The 20,678-nt window shown below is 42.9% G+C and overlaps 1 protein-coding gene across 1 annotated transcript in view; it reads left to right on the forward strand.

The window, feature by feature from the left end:
* Positions 1-6,450: 6,450 nt before the first annotated feature.
* LOC147692237 (uncharacterized) overlaps positions 6,451-20,678 on the forward strand; it is a 32,406-nt gene continuing 18,178 nt past the window's right edge. Inside the window, exons 1-2 of the mRNA XM_086938499.1 lie at positions 6,451-6,514; positions 16,273-16,386. Coding sequence (XP_086794625.1) covers positions 6,466-6,514; positions 16,273-16,386 — 163 coding nt within the window. The 5' untranslated portion in view covers positions 6,451-6,465. The remainder of the gene's footprint in view (positions 6,515-16,272; positions 16,387-20,678) is intronic.

Raw genomic sequence — 20,678 nt, forward strand, 5'->3', positions numbered from 1 at the left:
ATACACGCATAAGTGAAAGATTCTCATACACTGTTTATTATTACATATATAGTCATCACCTGTCACACTGCATATAGGCCTACCTTGTAAAAAAGTATTATCTTTTGGTTGGGAATCCCTTGTCTTTTAGAAGCGTCTCGTGATGTCTTTGGTAAAGATCACAGCTGAGCCGGGTTATAGTAGGTCCAGCTCACTATTTAAAAAAAAAAGTGACATTTACTTTATTTGGTTTAATTTTGTAAATCATAAGTTGTAAGCCACAGTATTACTTGCAGTGTCCCTACAGATGTATATTGGTAGAGCCACCATTTTTGATTTGCAGGGTTTCTATTAATTTATTTAAGAGAGAGCCATGTATACTGTATTTAAGGTTAAACAAAAGGCCAATTAAATCCCCAGAATTATCACTTGCTAAAAGGTTTTTTTTAAGTGAATATATATAAAAATAAATAAGAAGGATCAAGGTTGTAAATCCTTTCTCATATCTTGAATATCTCTCTAATTGAGGTCATCCAATACTAAGAACGACCAGAAGCGTGTTTCCCTTACACTTACTTGGTAGAGAGTGAAGATCCCAACGTCCATGGCATCGTAACCGCATCCGCTTGCAAATGAGTCTAGTTTTCGCTTAGTTTAAATAGCCCGCTCTAATCAATTGATTGCGCACAGCTGGCCGAGTTCTAGGAAAAGCGGCATGCCGCATGTAAAAACCTAGTCGCCATCTTGTAATGTAGCTTGCTGCCCGAAAAGGCGGTGAAAATGTAAAGTTGCCTTGTCGGGAAGCCTTCACCCGCAGATAATGGAACAGACTTGTTGTATATTTTCTTAACAAATTTATATATAGTGAAAAAAATACTTCCTTTTTCTTAAAAGTAGATAATCAAAATATGCGATCCAGATCAGCATATTTAGGTACTACAGATACTCCACCGCCTTATACCTGTAATCACACTGAATCACCAGCTAACAGGTTGGGAGGAGTTTTTCTATAAGTACCTATTAGAAAACGCAAATTTACTTATGCTATGTAACACCTTATTACCAATTATATATAAAAAAAAAAAAAAATACTAAGCTCAGGAATAATGTCTTCGTAAATAAAATAGCAAATATATCTAGTGACCAGGATAATGTTTTTTACAAAAGACCTTATAATATAACTCTAGATAATAAATCCATCACCTATTATGAAAGACACATAAAATAGGCACAGGTGGATATTGCGGATACCTTCACATAAACCCTTTTAAGATGGCGCCCATTTACCTCGGCTTGTACACTAGCAAATGCCTGACAAGTTTGTGTATTATCGATCTACCATTTAATAAAAATTGGTTGATACTATTCCAAACACCATTAGATGGCATCTTGAGTGAACTGTAATTTCTCCACCTTCATGGCTCTCTAAAAAAATATATTTAAAAAAATATATATAATTACAAGTGAGGTCTTGCCTCAACTCGATGGACGGAACGAGCCCATTCCAAAATGGCGCTCGATTTTCTCATACTTCGAATAAATGTGACCGTTTCGGCTCTAGAATGCACGTTTAAATACCCCAAAATAAAGCCCAGATAAAAATACCTAAATAAAACCACCTTTTAGTGATAAATTTATTCTTCTAGGTTGACTTATTATCTGGAACCGCCAGTAACAGAGCGGTAATACAAATTATAATATGGCGACTGCTTAAGGATTAAAAGTCTTGCCCTCGCTATATGAGAGGCTTCGCCACTTTTTCGTGAATGTAACGAGACCGTCTTAAAATGGCGGTTCTCGTCGCATTTTCTCAATTCGAATATAACTATCTTAGCGTTTATATGTCTGGATCATCAGACATATAAATTTGTTAAGAAAATATACAACATGTCTGTTCCATTATCTGCGGGTGAAGGCTTCCCGACAAGGCAACTTTACTTTTTCACCGCCTTTTCGGGCAGCAAGCTACATTACAAGATGGCGACTAGGTTTTTACATGCGGCATGCCGCTTTTCCTAGAACTCGGCCAGCTGTGCGCAATCAATTGATTAGAGCGGGCTATTTAAACTGAGCGAAAACTAGACTCATTTGCAAGCGGATGCGGTTACGATGCCATGGACGTTGGGATCTTCACTCTCTACCAAGTAAGTGTAAGGGAAACACGCTTCTGGTCGTTCTTAGTATTGGATGACCTTAATTAGAGAGATATTCAAGATATGAGAAAGGATTTACAACCTTGATCCTTCTTATTTATTTTTATATATATTCACTTAAAAAAAACCTTTTAGCAAGTGATAATTCTGGGGATTTAATTGGCCTTTTGTTTAACCTTAAATACAGTATACATGGCTCTCTCTTAAATAAATTAATAGAAACCCTGCAAATCAAAAATGGTGGCTCTACCAATATACATCTGTAGGGACACTGCAAGTAATACTGTGGCTCACAACTTATGATTTACAAAATTAAACCAAATAAAGTAAATGTCACTTTATTTTTAAATAGTGAGTTGGACCTACTATAACCCGGCTCAGCTGTGATCTTTACCAAAGACATCACGAGACGCTTCTAAAAGACAAGGGATTCCCAACCAAAAGATAATACTTTTTTACAAGGTAGGCCTATATGCAGTGTGACAGGTGATGACTATATATGTAATAATAAACAGTGAATGAGAATCTTTCACTTATGTGTGTATCACCCTCTCTTATTCAATGAGGGACTTCTTTTAATAAATTGTAAATATATCTCTCTTAGACACTTAACACAATGCTTGTGTAAGCCTGCTGAGAAAACAACTCGCTGATAACAACCTAGATGATACGGCAGATTGAATAAAGACAGTGACTTACCTGGTAAGACTGACTATAGACATTTCCTCCATTTGCTAGAAATAGAAATTCTAGGTATGTTCCAAATGTATGGAAAATAAGATACTCACAGAGACATAGCATGCTGAAAATTTTTTTGAAGACCCGAGAGAAAGAAAATAATAAAAAAATACTTTGTGCTTTTTCTTCTGGGGAGACACGACACTTATTTAAAGGTGTGTGCCTGCCCAGAAGAAATAATACTTACTGAAATTGTGTCTTTTTGCAGCTATTCTAGTACAATCCTTGCCCAAATGCTGTTCTCTTTGCTTACTCTAGCCCTGACAACAATTTTTGTTTCTCCCACCATTTCAAAAAATCCGTGATAAATGTCAATGTTCATATGGATAGAACATGTGTAAGAAACGCTCTTAGTCCCAAATGAAAACCATGAGAACCATTGAGAAATATCAAAAGAAAAACGATCTTCAGTGGAGTTGTTTTTGACCTTAATAAGTAGAATAAATGTAATATGTGTAAATAGTGTAGATATAAAAATTGTTTCTTCTTTTTTAAAAAAATGTGTTTGATAGCAAAAGTTGATTGTGTAATCATTGTATGTATATATGTAAAAATGGTAATTAATTTGTATATATGTATTACTTGTAGCCCTGAAGAAGTCCTTTTGGACGAAACGCGTAGGCACCGGCTACAACATTGTTTTTACGAGGATAGAATCCATGCACTTTTTGATCCGAATAAAGAATTCATTACTCTACCACTGAAGACTCTTGATTCACCTGGATTGCCTGAATATAATGCTGTGACTATATGATGCAGTTTTCATAAAGAACATTGTTTTTTCTTGTTTATTATACTGTATAGAAATAGATCCTTTACACTTTCGTAGAGTGCTGGACATTGTGTTGAATTTTGTATGTTTGAGACTTTTTAGTCCCAGGGAGACCTAGGGGTCTGGATCTCCTGTCCATAGCACCTAAAAATTAAGAATACTACTGTGACACTAGTGGATAGGTGCAATATCCTATAGCCTCAAACCCCTGTGCTTGGTGTATATACCTCTCTGGCCCTAAACTGATAGAGAGAAGGGTGAGGTGGAGAGAGGGAAGTGTGAAGCAGACAGACATAAGGGCGAGAGGGAGTAGGCAGAAGGGAGGAGAGTGAGCAAAGAAGGAGGGCGTGAGAAGTAGAGAAGGAGAGCGAGCTGGAGAGACAGAGGAGGGTGGGCAAGGGTGAGAGGAGGGGGAGGGACGGAGAAGAGGGGGAGGAAGAAAGCGAAGGGGAGGCAGAGAGAAGGGTGAGATGGAGAGAGAAGGATGCAGTGGAAAAGGGGAAAGTGTACTAAGAGTAAGATAATGCACAGTGAGAGGATGGTGAGGCCAGGAGAGACAGTAGGATAAGGGGAAAGAGAGGAGGGTGAGGTAAGAGAAATATGAGTAAAGTGGAGAAAGAGAAGGGCACAGCACGGGAACAGGTGGATAAGGTGGAGAGACAGTAGAATGATGTGCAGAGAGTGAGGTAGAAGGAAGTTAAGGGTGTGGTGAGTGGGACAGCAGGGTGAAGTGAAGACAAAGGAGGAGGAATTCAGGAGAGAGGAAGGTGAGATAGAGGGAAAGGAGGGTGAGGTGGAGAGCAAAAATATCAAGCCCAAAGGTTTAAACCGCTAGTAATGCACAGTTTAAACCAGCAGACAGAACCTGGCAATAATAATGGTGGGCAGATCATCCGTTCAAGACCATCCAGCACGTATAGACCCAGCTCTCAGACACCTGGGAGTCTCTGGATAACCCAATTCATCGTTATGGCCAGGGCTTTAAGTGGGCCGGGTCTCAAGGGGTCTGAGCACCAGCAGTTTTTTTAAGGGGGCCTCGAAACGGGTCTCTATTGGGCTCTGTTTTGAGCCCTGCCACAGACGGTCCGTTTTTTTCCCGGACTGCAGTGACAGCAGTTTGCTGTCACTGCAGTCTGGAAAAAAGTGCCCGGCGCAAAACAGCCAGATAGAGACCACCGGGCCTTTAAGTTGAAGCTTTTTTAATATTATATTTAACAAGCCATAGTTGCAGTTTATTTATCTTATGCAACTAATACCCATTGACAAAGCCAATAGTCCTTACTTGTTGTAGGTATGATATACTTGTTGTATCACATATCTGGATGCAATGACAGAAACAGCAAAATACAAGTCGGGCGGCACACTATGCTAAACACAGATTTTTAGCGCAAGTGTTTTAAAGCCATGCCCCTAATTACACTGGCCACGCCCCTTTGAGAGACCCCCCAGTTTTTTCATCCCACTTAAAGCCCTGGTTATGGCCCACCCGTGCTTTTTCATGGCCCTCCCAGATCCCAAATCCTGGAACCGGGCCCCATACCTCGCAAAACACCTACAGCGCGCCTTTTACAAGTTCAAAACTGCTCCGATTTTCAAATGTGGGGCACTTTTTTAGCTCTCTGATCGTGCTTCAATAAACACTCCATGGCCCATGACTAGTGTGAAAGGCCAATTTATTAGGACATGGTTGCATATCAATAACTATAGTAATCATTAAAGTCAACTTATAACCTAAGACAACGATACCCTAACATCCCACATCCAATCACTTCTCACATCACTTTCAACAACCAAACATCCTTTCTCATTCCATCCTTATCCGACAAGGTACCACCCCCGGTTTTTCCTCCTGCGCCCTGTTCCCCCACCCCCCTGTGTAAGTAAGAGCCTGCATGTGTTCTTTCACCCCCAAGACTTCCGCCCCTCCTGCCAAGCCTGCAACCCATCCTAATATTGGCATATGAAAAACTGCAACCTTATGTAATTCTCCCACTCCTTCAAACCTCTCATCCAGTAGGGTCGGTGGGTGGACAAATTAACTCTTTACCTCTCTACCCCCTAAACTGGTGATGCACAGGTCCGGAAGAGGCCGTTTACGCCTCGCCGGACCCTTATATGTAAAATCGCTGTCCCACCCCTTCCCCTCTAAACAACCTATCCCCACCCATGTCCTGTTTAAGGCTCGAATTCCACCAGGGACAAACTAGTCTGTGCCTTTCTTTCACGTGAGGCCGTCATTCGCCAATGGGGACCTCTTTTTTTGGGGTACCCGAGGCTATTTACGGGCCCAGTCTGTTTGGTACCTGGTCCTATTTCCGTTCCAGTCCTTTTGGTACCTGGGCCTATTTCCGGTCTCAGTCCGACTGAATCTATATGTCTCTCAAAAGGCATTTCAGGGGGATCGAATAGTCCCGTCTGTGCACCTTGAAGTCGCTTTCTCAACATTTCAGTTACGTCACTACCTACACACCTGCCTCGCCACACCCCTCCAGATGCGAACATCTGCGGACGTCAAGTCAGATGTCAACCCCAGTAGGGATGGTCTGAGACGTCACTTTATGGGGCCTGGCGTGACTGTCTCAAAACCTGTTTCAGTTCTATTTACAGACGACACATCGAGGAAACAATTATTGGAAGCCAGGATTACAAAGGGTCGGAGATTAGGCCCCAGGCGGGTGTAGTCATGTTGAACGTAACAGCGGCACCCAAAGAACTCCACCCTCCGAGGGAAACCTCTATTCCTGGACCCACCTTCTTTAAATAAAACGGTTGGAATCCGGAGGCACCTGACAAAGCGTGTGTTGCACCGCACCTGCCGCCGCCATGAGGACTTTCATCTACCTCTGCCTCATCTCCTCGCTGGTGTCCGGAGGTAAGTCTCGCCACTGCTCCTGCACTGTCTTATGCGGGGCCATGAAGCTGCAATAACAGAAGCTCATTTTTATATGGCGCTTAATTCCGCCGCTTCTACGCGTTATCATAGGCAGATATTAATAATAGCCTATAATTGGATTATATTATTGGGCATATGAACTATTATGTAAACCCTCACATGTATCCTTCATTTATTCGCCGATTATTCGTTTGCGGTTTTATTTTATTTGTTTTTTCTTCTCTTCTCCGTCTGGTGTATTTGGTAATTGCGCACTCTTCCTTTAAACTTTAAATGTGTTTCCTGTGGTTTTTTTTAACTACGTGCATGATTGGCAAGGAGCCAACAACCCTTAAAATAAAAGCACAGCCCTTTCGGTTAGTCAGTTTACCCACCCTTTTAGGATGAATGGCTGCATCAGCCTTGCCAGGATTCCAACTCAAGAGCTCTCAAAACGTCTCGAAAGTTCGTCCCTCTGAAGTAGCCTCTCCCCTACAACCCATCTACCTCCACCACCTGCACGCACAAGAATAATTAGCAAGCAGGGCTACCCCTCAGACCTGATGATGTGCAGTCTCAGGCCCAGAAAGCAGAGTTATCCCTCGGTTAATATAGTTTACACTAGCACATAGCTCTTTTGTTTGATTGCTTGCCATTATTACACTATTATAGTAAATACGTGCGCGACAACTGAAGTTGAAACATTACAAAACTACAATAATATGAATTTTACCATTGAAAAGTTAAAATCTAGTTTACGGTCTCGGGCTTGAGGCAGCATTGCGGTTTAATAAACAAAACTGACAGCAAAGATATTCCTCTTGATAGAGAGATATTAAAAATGTACGTCTCAGGCAGCAGCATAGCTGTCCTTCCTACACCGTTTATCATCTTAGTCAGCGGAGCTTTCTGTCAGATTACAGACATTGCAATTCTGTTAAATTACAATTCTTGTGTAGATCCAATTTTTACAGTGCTTAATTTGTGAAAGAATAAGTGTCTGAGTCCAAAATTTAGTTCAGAAGCTCACATCTAGCCTATCGAATTTTGGGGTGCCAAATGCCCAGGCTGCATAGCACTAGCAGCTCTGCTATCGAATTGGAGGGGAGGGGTGGGGAGGGGAGGGGAGGGGAGGAAGGGGGGGGGGAGGGGAGGAAGGGGGGGGAGGGGAGGGGAGTGGGGGGGAGTTAAAATGTTAAAAAAAAATAAGCCTAATTTTTTTAGATTCTTCAGTTCTCAGTTTAAAAAAATAGAACATGCCAATTTCAGAGGAGCAGGTGTGACCTAACGGCTAGAGCGTTCAACCTCGGAGGTGGGGCATCACATTCCATCCTGGGCATGGATGCTCAACATCCTGTGATTCTGGGCAAATCATTTAATCTCCCCTTGCCTACCAAAAATGAATTTGTTCTTGTGTGACGTAACTGGTGCTCATGTAAAGCGCTCTGATACCTTCGGGTCTAGTAAAGTTCATGCTTTATAAAACAAACAAAAAAATTCATGTAATTTGTCCTATTTTTTATTTAAATAACGGGAAGCAAGTGCCGCATTTTTAAACCCCCTTAGCCACGATTGGCAGCTGTAGTGGAGTTTCATGCCTAGATGCCAAAGAGTAGATGGATTGATCACCTATATTATTGGGGACGTTTCATCGATGATTGCCTCCTTATTTGGAGAGGTACTGTTGTGGAATTAAAGGAGTTTTTTGACTACTTGAATACTAATCAGGTGAACATGAGATTTACCACTGAGGTCAGTAAGGAACGTCTTGTATTTCTGGATGTTGAATTATTTATTGAAGAAGGTAGACTCTCTAGTAGGATGTATCGTAAAAAAAATAGTTGTAATGCATTACTATATGCAAAGAGCTGTCACCCGATGAGTTAGATTAATGCTATTTCCTACGGGGAAATGCTAAGAGCACGCAGAAATTGTTCTGAACAACGAGATTTTGAGGAGAATCTGTTTGACATCACAATGAGGTTTAAGGCCTGGGGGTATTCTGAGAGGGTCATAAATGATGCCAGAGAAAACTACGGAGGGAAGATACCCTCAAACCAAAGTCGAGTTCTCATCGTATTGATGAGACAAAGAAAATCGTGAGATTGTTCACCAATTATGGTTAAGGTAATCAGAGATTTTTTGGGATACTAAATAAATATTGGCACTTATTGAAAAGTGATGTAGATATCTCTCTGTTTCTGAAGGAGAAACCAAGTATCTCATTTAGGAAAGGGACTACCTTATCGAATATAGTAAGCCCTAGTTATCCCAAAGGGGCAGTTAAGACAAATTGGTTGAGTAAACAACCGCATGGATTTTTTTGTTGTGGAAATTGTAGCTCCTGTAGATGGGCAGTGAGGAGAATAAGTGAATTCAATTACAACAATATGGGGGATTACAAGATCAACACATTTATTAACTGTGATACGACTTTTGTTGTGTATGTAATTATCTGTTCCTGCTCCAAAATTAATGTGGGAAGTACTATCCGCAGACTAAAAGACAGAAGGGTGGAGCATTGTCATGCACTTGAGAATGGCGATACCAGAAATCCCATTGCAGCTCAATTGATACAAACCCGAGAAGACTCACATATTCATAAATTTAGATATCATGGTATTGATTGTGTGAAACTTGATAAGAGGTGTAGTAACAGAACCCTACAATTAAGACGTAGGGAATGTATGTGGATTATGAGATTGAGGGCAGTAGAACAGGGTTTGAACTTGGATTCAGAATTGCAGTATTATTTGGGACAATAGTCACCTATATGTTATGTTGATGTCTTTCACTGTAATCATGTGAAAAATACGTGGGTATGTATTTAAATTGTTAAATGTGTTACTCAGCCTCATACTAAATCATATGATAAGCTCATTTCTGTATCTGTAGTTATAGACAATATGTAGTCTCTATTAATGAACTGTTCACTAATGTGAATATTCAGTTTACATAATTGCATTATAGATTTTGCTTTTGTTTTACTTATAGTAGATATCAGTTGTTGGGACTCTGAAAACTTATTGATGTGTGTCTTTCTCACTTTCCCTTTTGTTTTTCCTCTTCTTACTAATTATTTATATTTGGACAGACCTTCTTTGTTACCTTTTGAAACGATCTACTACTCTTCGACTGGGGTCATAGTTTGGTAATTGCACAGGGGATTTGCTCTATTTGATCAGGATATGTTAATATGGTACATTGTACCTTACCTAGTTAGGACTGCTGTTAGGAGCTGAACTATAGCTCACAGTATTAGTGATGCTTCGGGATGCTGTAGGTCGGGAGTTAGAGACCCCCCATTGGTTTGAATAGGGTGCTCAGATACGTGGTCTTAATTTATTTTAATTGTTGTTTTTTCCTTCTTTTTTCTTCATTCATCGAGACTTTGCACTACAGGCAGTTTTCTTATAACCTAAGTGCTCTGCTTATTTCTAACAATTACACTGATTACTGTTCTAACTACACAGGATATTAGATATCTTTAATATGGTATATAGATATAGAGAGGGGACTTCGATCGTTAGCGTCTTTATGGATGGCAGGTTCAACTGATATGTATATTTTTTCAATTTGATAAAATTAGTAGTGTCAAGTTTTACGATGATAATTTCGGGATATATTATTTAACTATCCCCTATTACTGATTATGGATAGTATTTTTCAAGGTTACAAGCCATTCCAAGATGGCGCCTGCTAAGTTTACTCATTTAAACGAGTGCTAAGATGGCGACCGCGGTGTACGCGAGCTACGGGTTCGAATGGGACGAGTGACTGATCAAGGTGAGGACGCATACGGGAACGATATTCTATGAAAGTTAGACTTTAAATCCACGTACGCTAACATGTATTTATGGTATAATTTTAACTTTTTAGATCACGCACTCTTGGATATGTAGAGATTGTGACACTTGAGGTGAGATATGGAGAATAGCTTGTTTGACTATTATTCGTAAGTTCTTGAATGACGATAATGATCCTTGATTATTTGTCTATTTTCTTATATTAGATAGAAATTTGTGAGGACTTGAGCCTTATTTTGATTTGGAGAATAGGAAAACGGAATATCGTGTTATTGTGTTCATATCATATTCAAGGTGAGAGACTCTTATTCGGAAGCTCGTGGTTCATTGGAGACTCTAAACCACAATCCTATTTATTTACCATGTTTTTTTAATGCAGATATTATTTGAGGTTGCCGAATTTATGTGTAGCACGAAGAATAGGAGCTTGCATATTTGACACTGTCCATTGACTAAAATAGTGGTGAGAGGTCAAAGTTATATTAGGAACTTTACCTTTGTGGGTACAATGACTCTAGTATTTGTTCAAACATTTGATTAACCTTGAAATAATCAATGTTGGAGGTTCCCTTATATTCAAGTCATTTAATATTATGGTTATACTAGTGATAGATACAATGGATATAACTTATCTAATAATATATCCAAATCCTAGACCCCATTAGAAGTGAGTTGATTTATAATGAAGTGTATAGCTACTATACTCTGTTGTGGAATAACCTTTTGGATGTTTCTTATGTTTTATAGAGACAAATACTGTGAATAGATATATTGCTGACTTTCAAAATATAGTGATTATATTAACAGGTGAATACAGCTTATTACTCAAAACCTTTTTTTCCTTTTGGTTGGAGTTGTGCACAATGGTGACCTTAACATCTTGGCGTCGTACTTTACTTTCTGGTCCATTTTTCTCTTTATACTATAATCACGTTTTTCGGATGGCTTTTTCTTACATCTCCTATGATTTTCTTAGATTTATAAAGCCTCTCATGGAGATGTTTATGATACATAGAAATATTGTTTTTCTATAACTTTGATTGATATATGTCTTTTGATGTCTTGGGTTGCAGCCCTGAGGAAGTCAATAAGCACATACAAGTGCTTGACGAAACACATGTTGGCTGTGTTTGGCTGCGCTTTGCTTTTCATGGAATTAAAGAAGATCTACTTTTGGAATACTGGCTGCGTTTGGGTCTTTTACTGATTTAAAGAAAATCTGTTTTGACTTTGGATCACTGATTGCAAAACTAATGGACATGAAGAATGGACTATAGCATATAATCAATTATTTAAGGATATATTGAAATCAAGTGTTTGTTGTGTTGATTAAGATTACAAATTGAACAATGTTTCATGTGTCTGTATCTATCATGGATTATTGAATAGTGTTTACTTATGACACAATTTTGACTTTCAATTTATAATATAGGTGCTCAGGGAGGACCAAAAATGTGACTTTATAGGGTCCTCATCTTTTGTGGACTATTGGGGCTGTCTGGTAACCACCCCTTCCCTCTCCCTTGGAAGCACTCTCGTTATTTTAGTCAGTTGCTTTGATAATACCCCAAACTCAGTAGAGCGCCCCAACTGAACCTGGTTACCAGGAATTTTCAAACTAGGATCATAGACTGACCAAAAAACCTGAAGTAACTCCTGCTCAAGCGACAAACATGAACAAATCAATATACTTCTCTGCCGTTCCACCTGTGGCTTTTTCTTTGAATTTTTACACTTATCTTTTCCCCCTCTAATTCAAATGTAACTCCCTTGCTACTCAGAGAGAATACCTTTTTGCCGTTTTAGGTGCTAAGCTGTTCACTTTTTATCATTAATGTCAATGTCATTATCTATCGATGTTACAGTGTGCTTATCTTCAATTCTACCTATTTCCAACCTCACTTACATAACTGCGCCTAGAAGCTGCACAACTGGCACTTGTGGTGCACGAAAATAACCAATATGGTACAATGCCATATGGTTAAAGTGAAGAGCTGGAGACCACTTACCTTGGCACAGCCTGGGCAAAGAGAGTGCTTGGCCTGTACTTTGGCATCCTTGGAAGAGTTCTCCCTGAATCCCCAAAACTCACTTATCTCAAAATCCCAGTCTCTGAAGGAGGTGATTACTGTGACAAGGGTTTACCTTGCTCCAACATTTCCAGGTGCCTCCTTTGTATGTGACACCAAATATTTTTTGGGGGAAAAACAAGGCAATAAGAGTGATTTCCTTACAGGACTTACATTTTATATATATTTACATATTTGTGTGTATATCTCTCTATTTTACTGTCTGTCGCGTTATGAAAGAGGACGTGCTTGTCCAAAATGGCTGCAGGTGCACACTCCCTGCAACAAGCAGTACAAACTAAGCCAGGCCTTGGCCTCTGAGTTTGGACTTCAGGCCCTAAGCTTGTGAGTTTATAGTCGGTTCCTTGACATATACAGCCCGTCGGTTCCTTGACATATACAGCCCGACACCGTTCGACCTTAAAGCTTGTGGTTTCCAGGTCGAGACAGAATTAACTGCGTCAACGTTTCTTCGAGCGCGTCTTCGCCAGCTGCACGCTTTATTCAGTGAGAACGCGCGCGGCTTCTAGTGAGCACACATCAGAGGTGTTAACACGAGCAGATGTGCTCGCAGACATAATTAACCCAGCTCTTGGTACTATATTTGGGAATGTCGCCCTGCGCTTGCTTTCACGTTTGACGTGTACAGTCCTATAAAAGGAAAGTAGAAAAATAACCGCAGCATCCTCACCACTTTAGCTCGGAAGATGGGCCCAGGTTTTGAGGAACTATTTTTAACCTTTTTAAACCTGCTTCTATAAGGCTCAGGGCTTCTGAAGTCCTCAATTGTAACCTGAGGGTATATCAGTAATTAAGAAAGTCTTGACACGTGCGCTTGTGAAATGACAGCCATTTTCTGTGCATGGTTGGAACTCTGTTGCAAGTGGGTGGTTGGTTTTTGACCAGGCTCGCTCACTTCTGGGGGGTATATATGCAGATGCAGACATATAAGAGATTGGAGTGCAGGACATTTGCGGAATTTGCTTTTGAGGCACGAGGATGCATTTTGTGCTAAACTAAATTGCTAAAAAACACAAGTAACATGGGTGACAGGTGGGATCTGGCCATTCACTTAATTTCTGATCTCTGGCGCTACAATTTTAATATGAATGTAGCTTAAAAATGTGGTGCAATAGCTTAATTTCAGGCATTTCACATAACAAGCATAACACAGAATTCCACGAATTATGCTATTATAATCAAAATGTCACCCAAGCCCATTCAGATCCAGTTGGATACATAACTATCAAGATTTTCAGTGTCCTCCACCAGAATGCAAAGGTCTCACCGACATGTGATTAGGGATTCTAAGGGTCTTGCCACTTGATGGAAAAGGATTTAAAGTGTCCAGATCTGGCTGAATGGAAATTGAAAGGACCCTACCTCGGGGTGAGGGAATTGACATGCATCTTACTATTAGCGGGTGAGCGAGTCAAAGGGACCCTTATCCACATGTATGAAGGTTAGTAGGGCCCCACCTCCAGGTGAAGCAAGCATTCGAAGGAGACCATCTCAAGGCGCATGTTGCTTTGATGGGTCCCACCGCCAGGTGCAGAGGGTATAGGGGCCCCATCTCCAGGTGCAGAAAGGTATGAATGCCTCACCTCCTGGTGCAGAAAGGGTTTAAGGTCACCACCACAAGGTACAGGAAGGTTTGAAGGTTTCACCTGAGGTTTCAAAGGGACCCACCTATCGGTGCAGAAGGGTTGGAAGGGTCCCACCTCCAGGCACAGAGGTTTGTAGAGCCTCACCTGCAGGCGCTGCAAGGTTTGGAAGTGGGCCCCCTCGAGGTGCATGCGCTTTGAAGGGCCCCATCTCAACATGCAGTGAGGTTGGAAATGCCCCACCTCACCGGGAAGGGGTTTTGAAGCCTCTGCTTAAATTTCAGGTTGCTTTGAAGTACCCCACTGCCACATACATGGAGGCTTGAAGTGCCTCACCTCCACATGCAGGTTGAGGTGCCCCACATCCAGGTGCATGTTGTTTGAAGGGTTTTATCTCTAGGTGCAGGGAGGTTTGAAGTGTACCACCTGCAGGTGCAAGTTGCTATGAAGTGCCTCACCTCCACATGCAGAGAGGCTCAAAGTGCCCCACCTCCAGATGCTTGTTGTTTGAAGGGTTTTACCTCCATGCGCAGGGAGGTTTAAAGTGTACCATCTGCAGGTGCAGGTTGCTTTAAAGTTTCCACCTCCACATACATGGAGGCTTGAAGTCCCTCACCTCCACAAGCAGACAGGCTCGAAGTGCCCCACCTCCAGATGCTTGTTGTTAGAAGGGTTTTACCTCCAGTTGCATGGAGGTTTGAAGTGCCCACCTCCAGGTCGCTCTGAATGACCTCACTTCCACGCGCATGGAGGCTTGAAGTGCCTCACCTCCAGGTACAGGGAGGTTAGAAGTGCCGCATCTGCAGGTACAGGTTTCTTGAAAGTGCCCACCTCCTCATACATGGAAGCTTGAAGTGCCCACCTCCAGGTCGCTTTGCAGGGCTTCACTTCCACGTGCATAAAGGCTTGAAGTGCCCCACCTCCAGGTACAGGGAGGTTAGAAGTGCCGCATCTGCACGTACAGGTTTCTTGAAAGTGCCCACCTCCTCATACATGGAAGCTTGAAGTGCCCACCTCCAGGTCGCTTTGAAGGGCCTCACTTCCACATACATGGAGGCTTGAAGTCCCTCACCTCCACATGCAGACAGGCTCGAAGTGCCCCACCTCCAGATGCTTGTTGTTAGAAGGGTTTTACCTCCAGTTGCATGGAGGTTTGAAGTGCCCACCTCCAGGTCGCTCTGAATGACCTCACTTCCACGCGCATGGAGGCTTGAAGTGCCTCACCTCCAGGTACAGGGAGGTTAGAAGTGCCGCATCTGCAGGTACAGGTTTCTTGAAAGTGCCCACCTCCTCATACATGGAAGCTTGAAGTGCCCACCTCCAGGTCGCTTTGCAGGGCTTCACTTCCACGTGCATGAAGGCTTGAAGTGCCCCACCTCCAGGTACAGGGAGGTTAGAAGTGCCGCATCTGCAGGTACAGGTTTCTTGAAAGTGCCCACCTCCTCATACATGGAAGCTTGAAGTGCCCACCTCCAGGTCGCTTTGAAGGACCTCACTTCCACGCACATGGAGGCTTGAAGTGCCCCACCTCCGGGTACAGGGAGGTTAGAAGTGCCGCATCTGCAGGTACAGGTTTCTTGAAAGTGCCCACCTCCACATACATGGAAGAGGATGTGGTCCGTCGGCTAGAATGCTGACTTTGGTGCTGGAAACCAAGGTTCGAGCCTCGGGTTGCGTCCACATCCTATGATTCTGGGTAAATCACTTAATCTCCCTGTGCCTGAATGTGTGCTTGTGTAAGGTAACCGGTGCGTATGTAATACGCTCCAATACCTTCGGGGCGAATTTGCGCTATATAAATCTGCAATAAAAAAAAAAAACTTGAAGTGCGTACCTCCAGGTCGCTTTGAAGGGCCTCATTTCCACATACAAGGTGGTTTGGAAAACTCCATCAACAGGCGGAGGGACTCTCAAATGGTCAGGTAGATCAGCTATTTTAACCCCTTGGGTGCGGCCGCGATTCTGCGCCTGTGCGGCTTTTTTCAAAGTGGGCGGGTTCATGACGGCCCCCAGCCGGCATCAGCACACGAGCACCGTAATGCATGATGGCTGGGGGCCGTCATCAGCACCGAAGGGGTTAAGGGTCTGTTGTCTCAGTGTGATGGACGGTACATCAGCGTTGGGCACCTACTTGTACTGTTTGGCGGCAGTAAGTGACAGCACGTGTTCTTGCTCAGCAGTGGGCTTCATGGACCCACGTGCAGAGCTGCCGAAAAGCTTTCTACTTCACAGATTCTATTTGTAGATGTTAACGATTTCTTTCTTTTGAACTTCTGCAGGGAGCACTCTTCAGTGTAAGGCGTGTTCTGGTTACAACGGATGTGTCGGTGTGAAAAGCGTCTGTCAGCCTTCGGAGAAGAGCTGCGCCATCTTTCGCACCAGGACCACCCTAGGTAAATACATTTTAAGGAATTTAAGTTATGACGAAATATGTACAACAAAATCAAACGTGTTGAAGACAAGATGATGACTACTAAAGTAGCGAAATAGTTCACTGATAATGATAAAAGTTGTGTTGTTGCCATGATGTACGACAGTCAGTCAACTATGCATTCAGTTACCCCACACTACTGCTTGCTAATTGCTATCCGTCTGCTGTTGCTCTTCGGCGGCCCACAATGGGATATGAGGCACTGTATAAATGCTACAATACAGTGACAGGCGTATCTCAGGGAGTTTTGTTGAGGGGGGTCTAAGAATCCAGTTTGCATGTGGGCCCTTACCCTAAGTCAGGGCCGGAGTGGCCTTTTATTCCACCGGGTATTTCCCTGGTGGGCTGGAGGCCCTGGATACCTGTTTTGAATGCCCAGTGCCACTCCTCGTGGCTCTGTCACTTGCCCCAGGCCCCCTGAGGTTAATTGCAGCAGGCATGGGAGGCTTCATGAGACAGAGGAAGGGGAAGACAGACGGAAAGTGATCAGAGAGGGAGAAGAAAGACAGGAGAGATGTAGAGTAGGAGAATGGATGGATGGAAAGAGCGAGTTTGTGCGAGTATAGGAATTGGCAGGGCTGCAGTGGCGGCTCATCTGCTGAGTCGGAGGTGTGTCACCCCATTGCTTTTCAGCAGTGTAAAGAAGGTAAAATAAAATGACATCACTTAACTCCCCGCTTCTCCTCCTACTGTGGCCTTACAGAGTGCCCTCACCTGCAGCCAGGGTGCCCAGACTCTGATGGATTTGACTGAAATGTGTAATACTGTTCCCAGCATAACATCTGAGGGCAAGGGTGCGGAGGGTTGGGTTGAGGGCTTCACCACGGTACTGGTATAGGTTCTCGCTAATTCCTTGCAGCGCAGCACATGCAAGAAGCGCCCAATCGGAAAAGCAAACGTCATGTTTCTTAGTATTATTTAATCAATAGATGCTGACTGTGGGGAAGAACGACCTAGGCTCTCAGAGTGAAACCTGAAGGTAGGACATCTGGACATTGTATGTGGGCATAGTGAACACATTTTGAATGAAATGTGTCCTGGGGGGGGGGGCAGATGCATGGGACTTCCAGCCTGAGTGGGATGATGGAACAGCAATGCAAGAGAGAAAAATCTGGCACGCTTTGCTCATCCGCTTGCAGACACGTCCTCCAGTGACAGCGACAATTCAACAGCATGGAGCTAGTCGAGAAGAAGGCGTAAGCTTTTTTTTCCAGAGCTGCCTCCTACGTCCTGCCACACGTCACGTCAAGCTCACAAAGTGAAGCCGACTATGACTGACTTCAGTTATTAGAATGCATCTCGGCAACTCTACCCTGGACCATTTCATAATTTATTTGTTTATTGCATGTTGCCACGCCGTTATATTTTTATCATCTTCGCTGACCCAGATGTGCATCTTCGTCCATGAGTTCCATCCGATCCCAAAAGCAGAATGTACCTGGGACCAGGATCCAAGTAGATCATTCGAGGTTCCCGCAAGAAGTCAAGCTTACAAATTCTTTATGGCCACCAAACGGCAGAGGAAAAAGCATACAAACTGGCTTAGAACTAAGCAAATCTGATACTGAGACCTAGAATTAGCAAATTTCGAGCTGATTGACTGCAGGCGTGGGAGCAGGATATCATGCACGAGGTGAATAATGGCATTGTGGGCGATGGAGATGGCAGAGGTCAAGGGACAGGCTTTAATGTCACGGGCACTACTAATTCACGTATAAGTGATATTCTTGCTAAGAGATTTGATGTGCCGGGTGATGCCACAACACCACAAACCAGAGAGCGATGGCCAACAGGCATGCCAAAGCGAGACCGGTGATTGGGCTAGACACAAGTTGCCTCTTGTCACACAAAAAGAGATATCGATGATAGCGACCCCGTCCAGCACTCGGCTGACATTTGACAAGGTACGCACTATAGAAGTAGCATTTACATACGTGCATACATAGAGTGCAGTTGCATGCCGGCACCACGATTTGCATGATCAATGCAAGTCAACAGGGAGCAGAATGCAACCGGGGTGTGTACAACGGCATGAGTTTCAGACAGCGTGAAGTTACACCAGCAACAACACCAAGATCAGGGCGGAGACACAAGTGTACCTGAATGCTGAAAACAAAATTTTGAGGCATCAATACCATGGCTGAACAGTCCAAGTATCACTTTCTTGTTTTCTTCAAACTTTTCATTTGTTTCACAATAATCCATAGACATCTTCATCGCAACAGCTGAACAGGCCATATGCCTGCTGAGGCTTTCTGTGTTGCTTTTTTAAGGCTGTAATACTGATTCACATTATTAAAATATGCACAGGAACATTCAGCATTTTTACACAAAATGATAGAGTCGCACTTGCATGAGCCATCCAACAAAATCCTGCTTCTCATAAATCACAGATTAAATTATAGATTTCCACCTAAAAAACCTTGAAAAAGTTACCAATTTTAGTGTTATTATTCCACTACAATCATCACACTAAAATCTTTGGAAGTGATCACCGTCCTGCATTAACATTCATCCTATTTAAATTGAGTCACACTCCTTGGCAGAGGTAGTGGGGGAGTCATCAGTGGTTACAGAAGTCTACAGAGGAGCTGGTTGTGTGTGTCTGTGAACACAACTAGAGTAGGACATATTTCCTGTACGTGGAACTTTGTATGGGTGCACACACTAAAGGTGGTGACAACAGCTGCATCATGTGACTTGCCATAGTGCCTTAGAGACAGATGGTTGCACTATGCCCATTTACTTTTCTGTTGTTCTCTTTGGGGGGGCCAGTGCCAGCGTATCTCAGTGCCCATAGCAGCTTCACCTAGCCTGACTTGTGATGTGTTTTTATGTGGACTGATGTGGGCAGTCGCAATGGCTTGGTTAGACCTTTGACCGCCTGTGGCGGTCAGAGCTTTGCCACCCTGTGACGGCCACAGGTAAGAGGGGTGGCAACTTAATGTAAAGATGAACACTCAATAAAAGAGTATTAAGTAGTTTATTAACACCCAACAGGGAGGCAAGTCGTTCAGTCCATGACCAAGTTACAACTCATCCAACTCCCCCACATCACATTCCAACCCAACGACCTAGTTGCATTCTTAGCAAGGAATGTACACCATTAAAGGAGAAGATACAACACATCTCCCTTATTATAATAACAAAACAAAAGGAATAAAAAACAAGAAGAAGCAAAAGGAACATAGCAAAGAAAAGCAGAAAACAGTCAGAAATGCAAAGGTAAAAAAAACACAGAAAGAATTAACTTAGAACAGTAATACTGTTCCTGCGTTTGGCTCCTGCCCCCCTTCTCCCTGCTACGCCACTGAGCAATTGCTTAATTTGAGCTGGTCACTGACAGTGGGGACCCCTAGCACATATTTTTGGGGGCTGGCACTTATTTATTCGCATCAGATATTTACCTAGTGCAAGAGGAAGAAAAACGCAGCAACCGGAAAGATGGTGGAGGAGAAAGACTTCAAATCATCACATGGGAGAAAGCAGAAATCTGCAAGAGTGAGATAAAGGGGCTGAAACTAGTGGCATAGCAAGGGGGGGTGGGCGGCACGAGTTGTGGGGGCGGCGGCCTCCCCTCCAGCTCTTACCTGTGGCTCTCTTACATGGAGCTGCCGCGGGGTGGCAAGCACGGGACCTGCCGCGGGGTGGCAAGCACAGGGACTGCCACGGGCAACAAAAGGTTTAGCTAAGCTACTGGCTCGAATCGAACTGACTTGAAATTACGCAATGTGGCATAATGGTTTAATTTCCTGAATTTTGAGAAACAAGAACATGAAATGGCAGAAATTACACCGGATTGCGCCAGCCTAACGGAAATTTCTCCCGAGGCCTTGTAACATCCTATTTATGGATCATGGGGAAAAGGCGAATGAACAAATTCGAATAAGCAAATTCGAGAGGTTGCTGTGCACATCACTTTTTTTCACTTCTTTTGAGCTCAATACGCATTCTTGCGTCTAAAAGGGACCCAAGGATAAATGTTGCACTAAAATATAGCACAAAATGCCAGTTTTGCATAATTTTGCGCTGTTTGGTGTAAATTTGTCACATGAAATTAAGGTGAATTTCGCAAACCCCTTTGTAACCTCTGTGGACCCTCATGGTCATGCAGTCACACTGTTGACCTTTAAATGAGCCCCCCCCCCCCCCCTGTGTCTTCGCCCCTTCTCTTCCTGATGTCTTCTGTGTGCAGTTTCAGTTGTTTGTCAGTGAGGTTGAGCTGTCTTGGCAGGTTGTCTGCCCTGGACCTAT

The sequence above is a fragment of the Lissotriton vulgaris genome, chromosome 9, assembly GCF_964263255.1.
Source record: "Lissotriton vulgaris chromosome 9, aLisVul1.2, whole genome shotgun sequence".
Classification (NCBI taxonomy): Eukaryota; Metazoa; Chordata; class Amphibia; order Caudata; family Salamandridae; genus Lissotriton; species Lissotriton vulgaris.